At 38.1% G+C, this 17,608-nt stretch overlaps 1 protein-coding gene across 4 annotated transcripts in view; it reads left to right on the top strand.

Annotated features, from left to right (window-relative positions):
• Septin10 (septin 10) overlaps nucleotides 1-15,164 on the top strand; it is a 55,664-nt gene extending 40,500 nt beyond the window's left edge. For 2 of the 4 annotated variants that reach the window (XM_051186725.1, XM_051186723.1), the window contains exons 7-11: nucleotides 614-782; nucleotides 2,731-2,745; nucleotides 7,569-7,701; nucleotides 12,402-12,589; nucleotides 14,275-15,164. In XM_051186725.1, the coding sequence (XP_051042682.1) occupies nucleotides 614-782; nucleotides 2,731-2,745; nucleotides 7,569-7,701; nucleotides 12,402-12,589; nucleotides 14,275-14,290 (521 nt within the window). In that variant the 3' untranslated portion in view covers nucleotides 14,291-15,164. The remainder of the gene's footprint in view (nucleotides 1-613; nucleotides 783-2,730; nucleotides 2,746-7,568; nucleotides 7,702-12,401; nucleotides 12,590-14,274) is intronic. The other 2 variants (XM_051186724.1, XM_051186726.1) reach the window with 2 other exon arrangements.
• Nucleotides 15,165-17,608: the final 2,444 nt, after the last annotated feature.

Here is a 17,608-nt window from a genome sequence, read left to right as displayed (position 1 = left end):
TACTATATAAAATGTCCTGAGTATAAACAAACAAAATATCAGTGAAACTATTTATAAATTAAATTTAATTATTATTATCTGTAATTTGGTATATATTGTTCTTTTGATGCAGCTAATGCCTAAGAAACACAAACACAAGACTCAGCGCCCATGTGGAGTTTGGGGGGGGGGGAGTAGCTGGTGGCCAACCGAAAGCAGGAGAGAGAGTGAGAGAGACCAGAGAGGGAGAGCAAGAGAGAGACCAGAAAGAGAGAGAGCAGGAGCCAGAGAGCAAGAGAGGGAGCAAGAGAGAGAGGTGCGCTTGGCATGCTTGCTTTAAAAGGGGGGCTTGCACATGCATAACTGAGTCCTCTGGCAGCCAGGTAAAGCTTGAGCCGCCAGGTAAGGCTCATAGGGCTGAGCGTCCCACCCATCATCAGATGGGACGGCTGCTAGTTCCTAACATATATAATGCAAGAGTTTCTTCCTTGTTACTTATATATAACTATAGTAGCCATCAGAACTGCCCATTTTGCTGTTTGTTCTTTCATGTTCCATTTACTTGTTCATTTGACAAGCACTAATTGTGTATCGTGAATTAAAAACTAGAATTTTCTTATTTTTCTCTGGCTAGTGGAAAATGAAAATCATTGTGACTTTGTAAAGCTGCGGGAAATGCTTATTTGTACAAACATGGAGGATCTGCGGGAGCAGACCCATATGAGGCACTACGAGCTTTACAGGCGTTGCAAATTGGAGGAAATGGGCTTTGCAGATGTGGGCCCAGAGAACAAGCCCCTCAGGTAAGGAGGCTTCTGAGAGGAAGGCAGGACAGGCTGTTAGAAAGGACCAACCTCTTTTAAGTATCCAGAGTGACGGGAATGTATTTTGGAAATCTATGAAATTGACTCATTTGACTTCTCCAATAACTGATTCTCCTTGCTTCTGAAGATTATGCCTGACTCTAATGGAGCGAAGAAAAACAAACAAACAAACAAACAAAAACAAACCAAAAACAAAACAAAACAAAACAAACAAACAAAAAAACAACTTGGGAAGCTGTATCATGAAGCTTACAAGTGCAAGGTCTGCCTGGACTGTAGAACCTTCAGTGCCAACTTGGGCAATATAGTAACATCTTGTCGCAAACTAAAAAGTACAAACAGGTGGGGTGGGAATTTGTAATTAATGTTAAGTGTGCTAGCATGTGTGAGGTCCTGAAAAAGAAAAAAAAAATAAGTAATTAGAACTTGTGACTTTAGTGTATGAATAACTAAAAGATACTCCACACTTTTTGTTTGCTTGTTGTTGGGTTTTTGTTTGTTGTGTTTTTTTTTTTTTGTGCCTAGAAACTGGAAAATATAATTATTATTATACAAGTCATATTAAATTATTCAAGTCTTCATTATTTGCTCTTTTTTTAAAGGAAGTTTTGGAGTAACAGAAGCTTAGTCAAAAATGTAACACCTTTTCCTGGCAGTTGATAGGAGATGTCATTCTGTAAATATGTTTCTCTTATTGGTTAATGAATAAAGCACTTTTGGCAAATACGAAAGCAAGATAGGCGGGACTAGGAGACAAGGAGGATTCTGGGAGATGTAGTAGAGGAGAGTCAAGATGTAGGGACTTGAGAGAAGTCTGGACCCTCTCTCTGGTAAGATAAGACCATATGGAAACACTTAGATTAATAGGAATGGGCTGATATTTAAGACAGAGTAGCCAATAAGAAATGCTAGTAACAGGCCAACAGCTTTATATGTAATACAGCATCTCTGTGTGTTATATATAGCTGACATGGCTCTGCGGGACCAGGCTTGCGGGAAAACTGCTCATAACACTGAGTTCAAAATTTTCTTAGTTAAAAGAATTTTAGACCTAAAGACTTGTTCAATGACTATACCATTTCATGTTTCTTTGGTAACTTTTCTTTTGTATTTTTTAATTTCTTTGGTAACTTTATATGGGGTTTTATGATAACCCTGAATTTTAAAAATGAACAGACACATATATAGAATCCTAATTCTTTATGCACTTAATCAAATCTGATTGGATAAAGCACTCTAGAACAGTTCTACATGGGTAAATAAGCAGTTGTCCTTAGGATAAACACTGTTATGAATTTCTGTGAGAATGAGGATTCCTTTTCCACTCTATTTTTGGCGTTCATTAATTACTTTAGCTGTTAACACCTGTCACAGAGTAAACACAGTAGGAAGGAGCAAGAGAATATCCAATCATTGTTTAGACAAGTTGACCTTGTGGAAGACTTACTCATAGATGAAGTTAAATTTTAAATTTCATTAGTGTTTTAATTTCCATAACATAAAAAAATTAAGAATTCTATGTGTTTAACCCCTTCCACCAAATTAATGCTGTATGCCAATAGTTCTGATAAGCTGATGATTTTTGGTCATATTATATCTTTACTGAAGATTAACCATTTCAAGTTGGCTTCCCTAGTGTTTCCCAGAGAAGGTTTTGCTTCTCATTTCTTCCAAGTCTCAGGGACAATTCAGAGGTCTGTGTGTACTGAGGAGGCAGAGATCCCAAGTGAGAGCAAACAGGACAGCTATGAAGTATCTCCTATCTCCAAGAAGAGAGATCCGGGTTGTGTGGTGGATTCATCATCAGTGACCTGTAGATGACTAAGAAATGCAGGGTCAGAATTTCCAGGGATGGAGCCTAGGAATCTACAGTTTAAAATGTTCCTTCAGCCAGTAATTATTGTTTATCTGCCATCCATCTGCTCAGCATGCTAGCTACTGGGTATGTATGCACATGGGTCAGACAGATGTACCATTGCCCTTGTAGTCCTTGGGGGGCAGGAGTGTGAAGAAGGTATTTGGTGTTGTGTGAACAAGAGAGGATGAGTTGGGGCAGCCAGAAGTAGACATGGATAGACTAAGCCAAGAGGCCAGGCACACCAAGATAGAGGCTTAGACAATAATGGCAACAAATTTATTAGTATATACAATTTTAAGGAGTTTTGAGAGATTGCCAAGCAAAAATTATTTAAAAATTACTTCAACCACCTAAGAAACAGGGCGAATGGTGGTCACTGGCATAAGCACAATGGGAAATGGAGAAAGGTTAGTGGTGGGGTGATGGTCAGGAAATTTTGAAAATATTAAATTTAAACAGCTCATTAAGCAAAGGATGAGTCTGGAATATAAGAGGAAGGTAAAACTGAGATAATAATTTGTTAGTAAATACTGAACAATACTTGGTAAAACAGTAAGTGGTTTAAATAAGCTGAAACTTCCTATGTATGCTAAATGTGGACACTACCCACTGGGCAACACCTTCTGTCCAAGTGTTTACTATTTGTAAGGTTTTGGGCTAAGAGCTAGTGTTTTGTATAATTCCAACTGTCTTGGAGTTAACAAGCTTGTAGACAAAAGATGCCAAAATTCTAAGTTGTAAAATAAATTTGAATTGTAATAGGTACACTAAAGGAAAAGTAGATAGAGTATGAAATGACGGGGGGAGGGGAGGTGTCCTAGGTTACAGAAAATTAGGAGAAGGGAAAATGTAGGAGTATGGTTTTTCTGCCTGCTGCTGGTCTTGTCCCGCTGCCATGCCAGCCCCAAATAACACACAGAGACTCTGTATTAGGTACTATTGGCCCGGTACTAGTTTCTCATCAGCTAGCTCTGTCTTAAGTATTAACCCATTTCTGTTAATCTAATATTTCTACATGGTCTTCTTACTGGGGAAAGGGGCCAGCGTCTCGTCTCCCCAGGCTCTCCATCTTCACTCCTCTTCCTACTTCCTCTTTCCTCCTCATCTCCTAGCCCCACCTATCTAGCTTTCCTATTGGCCAACAGTGCTTTATTCATTAACCAGTATGAAAAACATATACAGAATGACATCTCCCATCAGGAAAAAGCCAGCACAAAGCCAGAAGGAGGAGGGGCAGCTCTAGAGGTCCTGAGAGGACAAGAGAAGGCAAGTGGACCCTTGTGTATGGACAGCTTCTGTCCTTCCAGGCTGCTCTACTTAATGAGGGAGGAATTTCTCCAAACCAGATTCTGTATTTCTTAGGCCAGGCTGAGGCAAAGTCCTGCTTATTTACTTAGTCATTTTGTGAGATTGATAAGATGTTCATTGTAGCCTAATACATAGAAAGCCTTCATTGTTCATAGTTTTATGAAGTTGCTTTCTGTTTTCTGAGGACTCTTTCCCATTTAATTCTTCTTAATTTGGTTGGCCTGTTAGAGTGCCCTTTATTTCTTCATTGCCAGATCTTCAGTTTGTTTTCATTTTCCTCATCTTCCTAATAGCTATACTAAGTCACAGCTGATATCCTAATCTACTATTCTTGTCATGAGATCTAAGCATAAAGTATATAAAACTGGTATGTGTCTGTATATATACATAAACACTTTTTTTTTTTTTGAGACTTAAAGTCACTATGTAGCCTAGCTGGCCTGGAACTCATTGTATAGACCATGCTAGCCTTGTACTCACAAAGATCTGCCTATTTCTGCCCACTAAGTTAAGTACTGGGATTTAAGGTGTACCCACCACACCTTACCTTAATGTTTTTATATTATTTAAGTTATATGAAATATACTTTCATGAAAATTTTTAAATACCCTAGTTTAGTAATTTTAAATTATTTTATCTAGTCTATTTTCACAATTAATTTCTGTGAACTCTTCATACAAAATCACTGTCACTGAAGTATTTTAGGACTTGTAGTTCTTGTTTTGTGATGACTCAAACAGTTTGTTGAGACAAGGTCTCACCATGCAGTACAGACTGACCTGGAACTTGCTGTATAGCAAGGCTAGTCTTAAATGCATATTATCTCCCTTATATCTCCTAGGCACGTGGAATACAGATATGTGCCCCGTCTAGGTAGGGCCCATAGTTTTGAAAGGAAGATTTATATAGTATTGTAGAGTTCCTTAACTATTTTAGTTATACTGAAATTTTATCTTTGGAACTCTGAAAAAAAAAATGAGTAACTGTGCATTTAATAGACTTAGAAATTCATCGTGTTTATTTGAACTGTACAAGTAGCGTGAACATCTCTGTGAAAAGGCTTGTAGACTTGATGATATAAGAACTAAGAATTGGCATTTTCCCTATTTGCTTCAAGTTAGTCAGATCTATAATAATGTAAAATAATGGCATTTCATACTCATGACATCAAACAAATTTGATCCTGGAGATGGGAATAGTGTGGTAGGAACTGTTCATGTTTATTTAACAGTGGTTTGTTCATCTCACAGTACTAACTGTACACACTATGTCCTTCAGGTCTACTAGGAGTTTCTGTAGCACCTTAGAATGATGCTACAGATATCTAAAATTAGAATTGGATCCATAATACATATCCTAGGAAGTCAGAAGTAGTATGGTGTGGTGGGAAGCATGCAGAAGCAGCACCTCTGCCCTTCGGCCAGTCTCAGCTGAGGCTGGTTTGGGGTGCACTTTAAGTTGGATCTGGTTCATATCCAGCTTCCGGCTGTGCCAGCTGTGTTAGTTAGACTTGCTAAGCTGTTGTTCCCTCAGCTGGAAATTAGAATGCCAGTGCTTGTTCTTCAGGTTTGCTGTGCTTGAATGTCTCTTGCTGGTGGCATATACTCATTAAGGTTTAGGCCTTTCCTCCTCACTAGTTGCATTTATTTTATTTTCTTCCTGAGCATATGTATTTTAAATGCCATTAAATAAGAAGTCAAGACATTATTTTTTTTATATAGTAATATTGTTTTACATGTCAATCCCAGTTCCTATACTCTCCCCTCCTCCTCTGTCCCCCATCCCATCTGCTCCCCAGGCAGGGTGAGGTCTTCCATGGGGGATTTTCAAAGTCTATCATATCATTTGGAGCAGGGCCCAGGCACTCCTCCATGTGTCTAGGCTGAGAGAGTATCCTTCTGTGTAGAATGGGCTCCCAAAGTCCATTCCTGTACTAGGGATAAATACTGATCCACTACCAGAGGCCCCATAGACTGCCCAGGCCTTCTAACTGGGCAACCCATGTTCAGGGTTTCTGGGTTGGTCCTATGCTGGTTTCCCAGCTATCAGACTGGGGTCCATGAGCTCCCCCTTTGCTCATCACTTCTCTCTCTCTGCAACTGGATTCCAGGAGTTCAGCTCAATGTTTAGCTGTGGGTGTCTGCTTCTGCTTCCATCAGCTACTAGATGAAGTCTCTAGGATGGCATAGTTATCAGTCTCATTATCGGGGAAAGACATTTAAGGTAGCCCCTCCACTATTGCTTAGATTGTTAGTTGGGGTCTTCCTTGTTGACCTCTGGACATTTCCCTAATGCCAGATTTATCTTTAAACCTATAATGGCTCTCTCTATTATGGTATCTCTTTTTTTACCCTCTTCTATTCTTACCCTGGCTCAATCTTACTGCTCCCTCATGTCCTCCTCTTCCCTCCTCCCCTTCTCTTTCTTCTAACTCCCTTCCCCCTGCCCCCCATGTTCCCAATTTTCTCAGGAGATCTTTTCCCTTTCTCCTTCTCCAGGGGACCATGTTTATATGTTATAAAAGACTTCTCAGTTCTACCTACAAAATGGAGTGAAGTTTCTGAAATTTGTCAAAATAGCTAATACATTTAGGAGCGTGTTTAAAGTGAGACAGAAAAACCAAAAAGCCTAGTGCTGTGTAAATTGCCTTCTTGATATGTGAGGCAGCCTTGTAGTACTTAGGGTATTTTGCACAATATTATGTTTTGTGAAAATGTTCTTGCACATGTTTAGGATATGATCTTAGGAGACCTGCTGTACTATCATGCAACATTTCTTACTCTTTTTCCTCAAGTTTACTGAATATTAACCATAACTCTGAATTCAAAAATATTATAAATTTTAAAGTCCAGTATATTTAATATCTCAAATGCAATAGAAATTTCTGACTGACATTAACAGGAAAATGAGTTTGTATTATCTGCTAAACCTCAGGGTACTCACACAATAAGCACAAATGGGAGAGCTTGGCATTTTTGATATATTGGAAGGTTTATTGTTGTACCTCTGGAATTTTACAATTAAGCAAAGAGTGCTATCCCTAGAATTCCAGGACAGTCTTTGCTTTGTTAGAATTGTCTGTCTCTAAAGAAACAGTATTTGTGATCTATTTAAAAGGAGAGAGAGAGACTATAAATGCCCTGTAGGTACTTTGGAAGGGAAAGCCTTCACAGAGGAAGTTGCATTTGTACCTGGCCTCCAGAGACAGAGGAAATAGCAGAGAAGAATGGGCTTGGGAAGAGGGCAGTAACATCAGAAACTGGTGAAAATTCAACATGTTTTAAGGACAATTAAAAAGAGGTGTGATCTTATTCTACAGATGGTATAACTGTAACTCAGGGAGAAAAGCTCAGGAGTTCTAACAAAGCTAGAGAGTAACCAGAAGCTCTGAGATCATTAAGAAAATTGCAATGGTGAAGGCAGGAAATATAAGGATCATGATGTTGGTTATAGTTTGCTGTCTGCAGAAATGGAAAGAGGACTGGATTTTGGTGATGTCAGCTTCACAGATGCCTGTCTGCTCAGAGATAAACAAAATGGATAAGTAAACCTGTTATGTCATCTTTTTAACATACGAATAACACAAATAACTTGTTTAGTCTTCAAGAGACTTATGAAGCCAAGAGACATGAGTTCTATGGTGAACGTCAGAGGAAGGAAGAAGAGATGAAGCAGATGTTTGTGCAGCGAGTAAAGGAGAAAGAAGCTATTTTGAAAGAAGCTGAAAGAGAGGTGAATGTGGTTCAATGTTTTAGATGGTCTATACTATAAAATTGGAGGGTTAATCTTAAGATTGTAATCATCCTCTGAAAACTATAGTCTTTAAATACAGGCTTTAAAGAAATTACAACCTGAAATCCAATTAAGCTTTTATTCTTTGGAGCAAACATTCTTCCATTAGGAACAATTTAGCAAAGACTTGTAACTATTAGATTACTAAGAAGTATTCTAATATTATTACCAGAAGCATTTCAGTTCTGGTTTTTAAAGTGTTTTGTTGTTAAAATTCCTAGGGGAGACAAAGCAATGTGTACCCTCTCCCACCCCTCAAGGTCCCAACAACAAGTTTAGGCACAGTTTTGCCAAAGTTCACCCTGGGGAACCAATGGATTTATTGGGCTTCCTTACAGTCTAGATGAGGAGTGACTTAGTGGGGGTACTTCTACCCCCACTGGCCATGCCTGGAAAGTCTTACCCAGCAGGGATGAAGGCTTCCCTGGTAGCAGCCTAGTTAGAGCCCCTGGCTCTCTTCTCTTGCTTCCTAGGCCCTCCCCTAGGCCCCAGGCCATGGGCAGAGTTGTCAGGTGATAGGAGCAGCTGGATACCTAGGTGAGACTCTGGTGCCCTACTCAGAGCCTGTTCAGGGATGTAAATCATCAATCGAGCCCAGCAGGGATTATCTTTTGCAAGGGGCTGTGGTTGAACTCCTCATGATGTTGTTGTTTCTAGTAGTTGGGGTTGTTATTTACTGTAAATGGGCAACTGTGAAGGCTGTGAAATGGCTTTCAGTACATTGACATTCAGACCTTATGACTGGACTAGAGAAGCTTATGAATCACCCTGTCATAAGAAAATACTAAAATTCCCTGTAAAGTTTTTTATTTTTTCCTTCTTATTCTTTAAGCAATGATTTCAGTTTTGAGTTAGTTTCTCTGTTTTCTTATGTGCATCCAATGTCCTTATGTAAGCGTGTATTCATATGTGTGTGCAGGTCAGAGATCAACTTTGGGTGCTGTCCACCTTGGTTTTTGTTTGTTTGTTTGATTATTTTGAGATAGGATCAGAACTCCAGAGATGTGCCTATCTCTACTCCCCACTGCTGGGATGACTTAGCGCATATTACCACATCCAGCCTTTAGCAGGGGTTCTGGGCATTGACTCAGGGCTTCATATGTTCACAGAAGACACTTTACTGATGGACATATCTCAAGCTAGTTGTGAATGAACTGTCAGAAACACAGACACAATTAGGTGCTTCCATAGTGTCAACATGTATTGAATAACAAGTTTGTATATAAAAATAAGTTTAATTGACTACAATGCTAAGTAATTCCAGTTTCCCTTGATAGCTGGATATTGGCAATCATAAGTCCTTTTATTACAATCTCTATTACTAGTATTAACTCTGAGATCACACATTACATACAAAATGTGTGTGCATACAAAATGTGTGTATGTATGTGTGTGTGAGAGAGAAAGAGAGAGAGGAAAGAGAGTAGGTTAGGGAAAGGCTATAAAAAGATACCACAGGTTCAAAGAGGCATTCCTGGGAGGGGGGGCAGTTACTGCAGAAGGATAGATAAGGCATTAGAGAACACAGAAACTGCTCAAGGTAGGCAGAACCTAAATATCATATGACTCTTAAGGAGAAGCACCTGGCTTGTTCTAGGTATTTACCAAAGACATAATGCAGATGGATGAATGACTAGAAATCATTTGTACTGCATCAACAGTGAGGACTGTCGGGTGCTCAGGATTTTTTTTTTTTTTTTTTCAGTTCCTTGACATACCTACTATGTCAGAGCACAAGTTGGTAGGATCACCACCATCTCAGTGTTAGTTGCCTTTTTATGGAATTCAAGTGAGAATGTTGAACTCTTTGTTGTTCTGGTGTATATTTAGGTTATGGTTCTTTTTTATTTTATTTCACAATAGGGCCCATGTGTTCACAATCTACTTTGATAATTCATAGGTTGTTTTAGTTGCTTTTTGTGATTGTGATAAAATAATATGACCAAGGTAATTGTAGAAGGGATTTATTTGGGCCTTCAGGGTGGGTCTTTATAATGGCATGGGAGGCATGGTAGCAGGTGGCTGGAGCAGGAAGCTAAGAGATCACATCGTCAATACAAGCATGAAACAGAATGAACTGGAAGTGAGGCTATAAACTGTCAAATCCTCGTCCAGTGGCATAATTCCTCTAGCAATGCTGTACCTCCTAAATGTTCTATAACCTCCCCAAAGTGCATTGTCAGCTGGGGACCAATGTTTAAATATTCCCATGGGGGGCATTTCTTATTCAGTGCCTCTTTGACACTGGCTGATACTCAAGTTCAGAGGGCACCTCCACAGGGGCTCCAGATCCTTGTGCTCCCAATTAAGGAATTGATCAGAGGCAGTTGCAGCAGAACTGTACATATCTAGGAATCCTGATTGGGATTGGTAGAATTGTTTTATTGTTTCTGGTTATATTTTCTGTTGTGTGTTTATGACTGGGTAGGTAGACAAAATTTAGTCTTTTTTAGTGCTAAAGTCAGTCAAGATTGGGGGGGGGGGTGGGAACTTAAGAGGAACCTTTTGGCTTTTGTCATATTTCCTCTACCTGTTGAATGAACTCTGTCCGTAAGAATGGGCCAGGTTCTTGCTAATCTTGTGGCTTTCCTTAGAGGGGAATGTCTCCTCCAATGCTTCTCTTTGCAGGATGGGACTGGTTAGTCTCCAGTTTTGGGGTTCTTCCTGTTCTCTCTGATCAAGAAGACAGGGACTTATCAGAGTAGTAGGTCTCTTTTAGAGGGGTCCCTTTGCCTCGTAGGTCTTGCCTGACCCTAAGAGGGCAAGAGTCAAAATTTTGGCTGTACATTTAGCCTTCTCATCCTTATTGGCTTAGGCCATTGGCTATGTTTTTTTGAAAACTCAGAGGATGTTTCATACCTCTTACAGAGGGGATTGTAGCTTTGAGTTTTAACTTTTGTGTAATAGACAGAACTTAGACAAAACATATTTTTAGCAAACATAGGAGAGAATATAGTTCTGTTGATTAAACATAACTTTTTCTTTGTCAGTCTTTATAAATGTTACCTAAGAGGATTCCTTTGATTAAAATAGAGCTTTTATATCAATGTTGATTTTTTTTTACCTTAGGAATTTTCATAACCTTTAATCATTTTACATATTCATTTGTTAAGTTTCATCTTTCACAAACCTTTCACTTAATGTCCCTTTTATATTTCTTTCTCTCTTGCTTATTGGTTCCTTTATATGTCACTTATTTTCATTTTTTCCTTTCTTTATGACATTAAGTGACAAATTATAACCAGGAAATAATGTGATCTAAGGTTACCTATCCATAAAAACTGTAGTTTTTGTCTGTTGTAAGACCTGGGAGGCTCTGTTGTCATTGGGTACTCTTGAAGGCTCTTTCCCTCATTGTTCTTTTGGTTTCACATGAGTTGGGGAGTTTTGAAATGGAGAGCTTCCAGTGACCTATCTTGTATGAGCAGGAAAGAAAGTATATAGAGAACAAAAAGTCTTTCTGTTCTAACCTTTGAGATAAGTTCATTTTCTTCAAGAATTTGGCGTAGATAGCAAATGGTTACTTTTTTCTGAAGGAGCAAGGAAAGATGAAGGAGATGTGGGCTAGACAGGATTCAGCATGGTTGTCTTCCTTACAGTACACATACACTCGACCAGATGAGCCACCATTGTGTGCTGCATTGTGTACTGGAGTGGGTATTGACAGGAGACAAACGGTTCTCTCTCTTAGATCAATTGTTCTTTTACACAGAAATAAAAAGCTACCAGAGAGGAAATGCTTGTTTTGAAGAGCCACCCTCTCACATTTTCAAACTTAAAATTCTATCTCTCTCTCTTTGAGACAGGGTTTCTCTGTGTAGCTTTGGAGCCTGTCCTGGAAGTCGCTCTGTAGTCCAGGCTGGCCTCGAACTCACAGAGATCTGCTTGCTTCTGCCTCCCAAGTGCTGGGATTAAAGGAGTACACCACCACTGCCTCTTATTCTCTATGGAATTTTGAATCTATGTCAAGTACGTAAGTGTTAAAACAAGCTGCCAGAAAAGGGATCCAGTTTCTAACTTTTATAGAAGTTGAGGTTGTCCCTTGGGAGAAAAAAGTCCGGTCAAAGGGAACTTCTCATTTACCTTTTCATCAGCAGAGTGGACCTAGATACTATTCAGAGGCCAGGTTTCTCTGTCCCCTATCTTTTAAGTGTATATAGGCCAAACTTACCCTAATTTTTTGAATACATCCCATGGGACATCTGATGAAGAGAAGGTAGTTATGATTACCATTTGTAAGGGGAGGGACAATGAATCAGTGAGGAAATTTTCTTCTGTACTTTTGTGTCCCTTATTTTTATTGAGCATGAATCTGAGGATCTTTGTTAAATAGGCTTTATGGATAAAATGTAAAGCAAGGATATAAAAATGTTAGCAAACAATCAAAAGTTTTGTTCCTGAGGCAATGACTTTTTATGTATTTGGCTCAATCGCATAAAGGAATTCTCTTAAAATTAAGGTTCCCATGACAGTTGAAGGCTTTCACTGGAAGCATGGATAGTCGTATAGATGAGTAGGATGAGGGCCTGGGAGAGTACTGTAGAAACCACTCGTGTGTGTGTGTGTGTGTGTGTGTGCGCGCGCGCGCGCGCGCTCGCACCACATCATGTCAATTATGGGGATTGTGCTTTGTTTCACAGCTTCAGGCCAAATTTGAGCACCTTAAAAGAATTCACCAGGAAGAGAGAATGAAACTTGAAGAAAAGAGGAGAATTTTGGAGGAAGAATCAATTTCTTTCTCTAAGAAGAAGGCTACGTGTGATCTGTTCCAGAGCCAGTCATTTCTGGCATCAGGTAGCAGCATTAAGAAGGACAAAGACCGAAAGAAGTAAGAGTCCTGCCCTCCTGTCCCTGTTGCCCTGCCTCTGGCCTTTGGCTCCCTCAACACCTGCTTGTTCTTCTTTCCCTGTGTTTCCTTTCCCTGTCTGCCTCTTGCTGCCAGTGTTAGAGCAGCTTCAGAACAGAGGCCTTGTCCTTGTTCTTTACTGTCCTCTCATCAGGTGGAACAGCACCTGGCATGTCCTAGGTTGTCAGTGTTTACCAGATTTAAGGAATGAACAGAGTAAGACACCTCACGTATGTGAAGGTCAGGTGGGGCAGGGTGGGTGAATTGGTTTCTGTTATTTCATAGTCCTGCTACAGTTCTACTACACAGCTGATATCTTGAGTTATTTGGTATTTTATGTCTTCTTAGAAACTGCATATCTTATTAATGAAACCTTAATTCTTAGGCTCATTTTAAAAGACACTGATCATTGATTTTTGTGAGATTTTTTTTTATTTTAATAAGGGAATCAGGCTATCAGCTGGAACTCCTGTGCTTTGAACTCAGAGCTGGTGAAATCAGTGGTGGACATAAAGATGCAGAGAAAGAGAGAGAGGGCCACATCTTAAGAGGGTGGCGTGAGTAGTGATTGGATGATAATCTAAGCTTATAGGTTTAGGATAAATGTTACAGTTACCAGTTTTTGAAAATAAGTTTATTTTTCTTCTTGACAATTTTATTCTGTATTCTGTGTCCCTTATTTTATTTATTCCTTCTACTTTCTATATCCTTTGTCCACTTCACTGTTGTTACTTCAAGAGGCCTGCCATGCTCTGTTCTATTGGGAATGTTCCATTGTCTGCTCCACTGGCCCCTGTCATAGGAGAGCACTGCTCTCCTGTGTTCCTCACAGAACAAGACTCCTGCTTCTGTGAACTCAGTGCCTACATTTTGTGTGATTATTTGTTGAAAGAAAGAATGTATAACAGATGTGTTTTGATTGCAGTATTGGATTTAAGATATAAATTATAAATACAAGTTATTATTTTTTTTACCATGCTTTGAATTAAAAAGAGCTCTTTTTACTTTAGTATTCCTTCATTGTAATCTAGTGTAACAAAATAAGATCCCCCAATTTTCTCATATACAGCTCCCCAATGAAAGTTGTCATTCTACTCTCCTTCAGAGTCATGCTGTTGTTTAAAATGTCAGACAAACCCATAGATTCTTTTTTCTTTCTTCCCTTGTACTTGGGATTAAGCCTTCAGCTTCCCTTATGGTAGGCAGCACTCTTAATGCTGAGTTATATCAAAGGCTTGATTTTTTTTTCTTTTTTGAGATGGGGAATCATTTGTGGCTTCAAACTCTTTGTGTATCTGAGATTAATGCTGAACTCTAAGAGCTGGGATTACAGTGCGTGCCACCATGTCTGGTTCTTGTTTATACAGTGCTAAAGGATCTAATCCAGAGCTTTGTGCACCCTTTACCAACTGAATTACTCCCACCCAGAGCCCAAGCACAGATTGTAAGAGCTCAGGACTCATCCTCAAGATAATGTGGCTTGCTAGGTTTTTTTGTTTTGTTTTGTTTTGTTTTTATTTTTATTTTTCGAAGTCCCATAGCTAAATACCCTCTAAGTTCTAACTATTTGCTCTTCCTATAAAGACTTTGTGAAAAATGCTTTTGATCATTTTTGCTGGTTATGGTGTTTTTTAATTGTTCCATTCAAAAGATTTTTTTCTTTTCAGCTTCAGTTTTATGTAATACAAGAGTTCCAGAGCACAGATGGTCATCACAATCAAAAGTTTTCTGTATGCTTTCAGTTTTTACTCTTTTTGCCTTATTACTAACTCAGTTATCTCTCAAAGGGCTAAAGTTACTCACATGCATAGGAGAATATTTTCACATATAAAGCTGATTTGCCAGCCAAAGTGTATATATTTCTCACACATTTAACTGTTGTTAGGAATCTGTAAGTTGCAAATTTGTTGTGGATCTTGGGTCTACTTTCCTGCTGAGGAATAGTTGCTTTGCTGCATGTTATTCTAAATAGCAAAGGGTTATTGACATTAAAAGGACAGAACTCCTTCATATTATGAATATCTGATTGTATTTTTATTCTATCATGAACTTATTTTTTTGTTGTTGTTGTTGTATACTAAACAGAAAACACTGGAGGCATGTCCTTTGGAGTGTATTGCAAAGTTAAAGCTAACGTCAATAGTAGAAGACTTGAAAATGTTTAATACAGTGACTCAATTAGCAATATTCTGAGGTTTTATATCAAACTGTGTAAACTGTTATGTGTCAATGTGCATTGTGTATTGTTTGATAAAACAAAACATTTTAAAAGTTAAAGCATACATTTGAAGCTGGGTTATGATTATTTTCCTATATCATAAATATTTTTTAAATGCTGCCTTTCAGTGACTAAGAAAGTTGAAAGAAACCTGGAAATTGTATTAGGGTATCTGAATCTTAAATATATTAAAAACTTGACACTTCATATTTCAGGAGATATTTGCATTCAGTGCCTTAATAGTCCTAAAACAATGTTTTATCTTTTCTAATGATTATACATTCTTTTGTACTTGAATATTCTGTATTCTGAATAAAATTTATATTCTTGACAAATCTACATATTTCCTAAAATGTGTTTAAATTGCTTAAAATTTTTCCTTTTAGTTGACACATAATTTATACTTTGATGCAGTAGAACATGGTATTTCATTACTTCCCTACAATTTGTGTAATCGAAAAGGTAATTGCTGTACTCATCAACTAAATAGCCATTTTGTGTAGAGAACAATTAGAGACCTCTCTACTACTAAATAAATATGTGTATTTTTATCAGCCATAATTACTATACTCTATTACAGAATATTAGTTTTACTCCTGCCCCTATACTTTGTATCCTCACCTTCGCTATATCCCCCTCAGCCTCTACTAACTACTGTTTTTTATTACTCTTCTGAGACCACACATGTGAAAAAGAACATGCTGTATTTGTCTTTCTTTGCTTGACTTACAAAGCTCCCTTGTTGTTCCTCCTTGGTAATGCAAGTGATAAGATTTCACTCTGATGACTGAATAGCATTCCATTGTGTACTCTACTGCATTGCCCTTTCCATTCATTCATTGATAGGCTCCTGGCTAACTCCATATCTAGAGTGTTGTGAATAATGCTGCTTTAAACCTGGGGCTGCACACGTGTCTTTGAGGCCATACTCTATTAGTGGAACTTCCAGATCATAATATAGTTCTATTTCTGTTATTTTTAGGAAGTTGTTTTCATAATGATCATACTAGTTTATATTTTCACCAATAGTATGTGAAAGTTACTCTTTCTCTACATCTTCACCAACATTTATTATTAATCTATTTGATGATTATCATTGTAAACTACCTACATCCTCACTAATATTTTTTAGTGATGATCACCATTCTAGCTGGAATGAGATCTCATTTTGGTTGTGAGACAATTTTTATATAATTACTGGCCATTTATATTGCTTTGAGGTCTGTGTGTTCATTTTTTCTTTGTCTGTTTTATAATCAGATTTTTTTTCTGTAGATTATTTTTGGCCTGTATAGTTTAGTCTATTCTTGACTGAGCAGTATACAAAACTTCCTCTTGTGCTATAGTTCTCTTATATCTGTTTTATTTGCTCTGTTGAAGCTTTTTAGTTTGGCATAATCTTACTTGTTCATTTTTACTTTTGCTGCCTGTGCTTTTGGTGTCTTTACCAAACAGTCTTTGCCAGACTGATGCCCTGAATTGATTGATACGCATAAAATTTCTTCAAATGGTTTCATGTTTCAGGTTAAGTCTTTTTCCATTTTTGAGTTGACTTTTTATTGTTACATAAAGCAAACAGGTGGAAAGATAACCATGCACATCCAGAGTTGGAGAAGTCAAATGTCATCCACTCCAAGTAGTTGGGCCCCAAGCCTCAGTTCTCAGTTTTCATTCTTGTCCATTTGAATCTGCTGATGTGCCTGAGCGCCAGCAGGAGTTCTCTGTAGCAGCATTTTTATTTATTTATTTATTTACATAAGCAGAACTGATAAATTTAAAGCAGCTATTTTGTGTCTGTTTTTTCAAGATAAGGACAAAGGGGATTTAGCTGAGCAGGCAAGAGTACAAAGGCAGAACTCACAAATAAAATTTAATCCATTCTAATCCTCCTCATCAGTATAGATAGTGAGTGATAGGTGTCGAAGTTTGTTTGTTTTTTCCATGTGGATGCACAGTTTTCCTAGTACTGTTTGAAAAAATATTACTTGTCTGCATGAGGGGTGGTGGGCCGTGCTGCAGTGACTGTGTGACAGTCAGAGGATAGCTTATGGAAGTCAGCTCTTCCATTGTGTTGGTTCCAGGGATCTAACTCAGGTTGCCAGGCTTGGTGGCAAGCACCTGGCTGCCCAGGCTACTTTTGAAGAGACAGTCTCTTTTCCTGTGCCTAGTCTTGCTGCTTTTGTTTAAAATATAAATAAATAAATAAATAAATAAATAAATAAATAAATAAATAAAAATTAAAAAAAAAAAAAAAGCAGTTGTCTATAATGACCTGAGTTATTTCTGGTTTCTTTATTCTGCTCCATTGGTCTGTTTTGTGATGAATCCAACTTTGTTGCTTCTGTTCAAGATGGCTTTGTCTATTTAGGGTCTTTTGTGGTTCTATTTAACTTCTTAAAGGTCTTTTTGTGTAAATATCAGGTATTTGGAGAGATAGACATTGTACTGTAGATTGTAATGTGAGATTTTTAGTATACCTCTTATAGATAAATGATCAAGAAGACCAGAAATTAGTAAGGTTGAGGAAGATTAGAATACAAAACATTCATTTTGTGACATTCCCTGGTGAGACATGAACACCTTTCAATATACACAGGAGTGAGTGCTAGAAAGGTAGAGGCACTGGAAACCCCACCCGTCCATCGTGTTGAAGAAGTAGAAGCTGCATTGTATGCTTGTGTGTTTGGCTTATAGCCTCAGGTTCTTTAAAGGAGTTAAATGACACAGATTATATTCTGTGGTCATTATTCAATAAAAAGATAGCAGAGTTTTCTGTATGTTTG

The sequence above is a fragment of the Phodopus roborovskii genome, unplaced genomic scaffold (assembly GCF_943737965.1).
Source record: "Phodopus roborovskii unplaced genomic scaffold, PHOROB, whole genome shotgun sequence".
NCBI lineage: Eukaryota > Metazoa > Chordata > Mammalia > Rodentia > Cricetidae > Phodopus > Phodopus roborovskii.
Note: the sequence above shows the minus strand (reverse complement) of the source record. Positions and strands in the feature narration are given on the sequence as shown.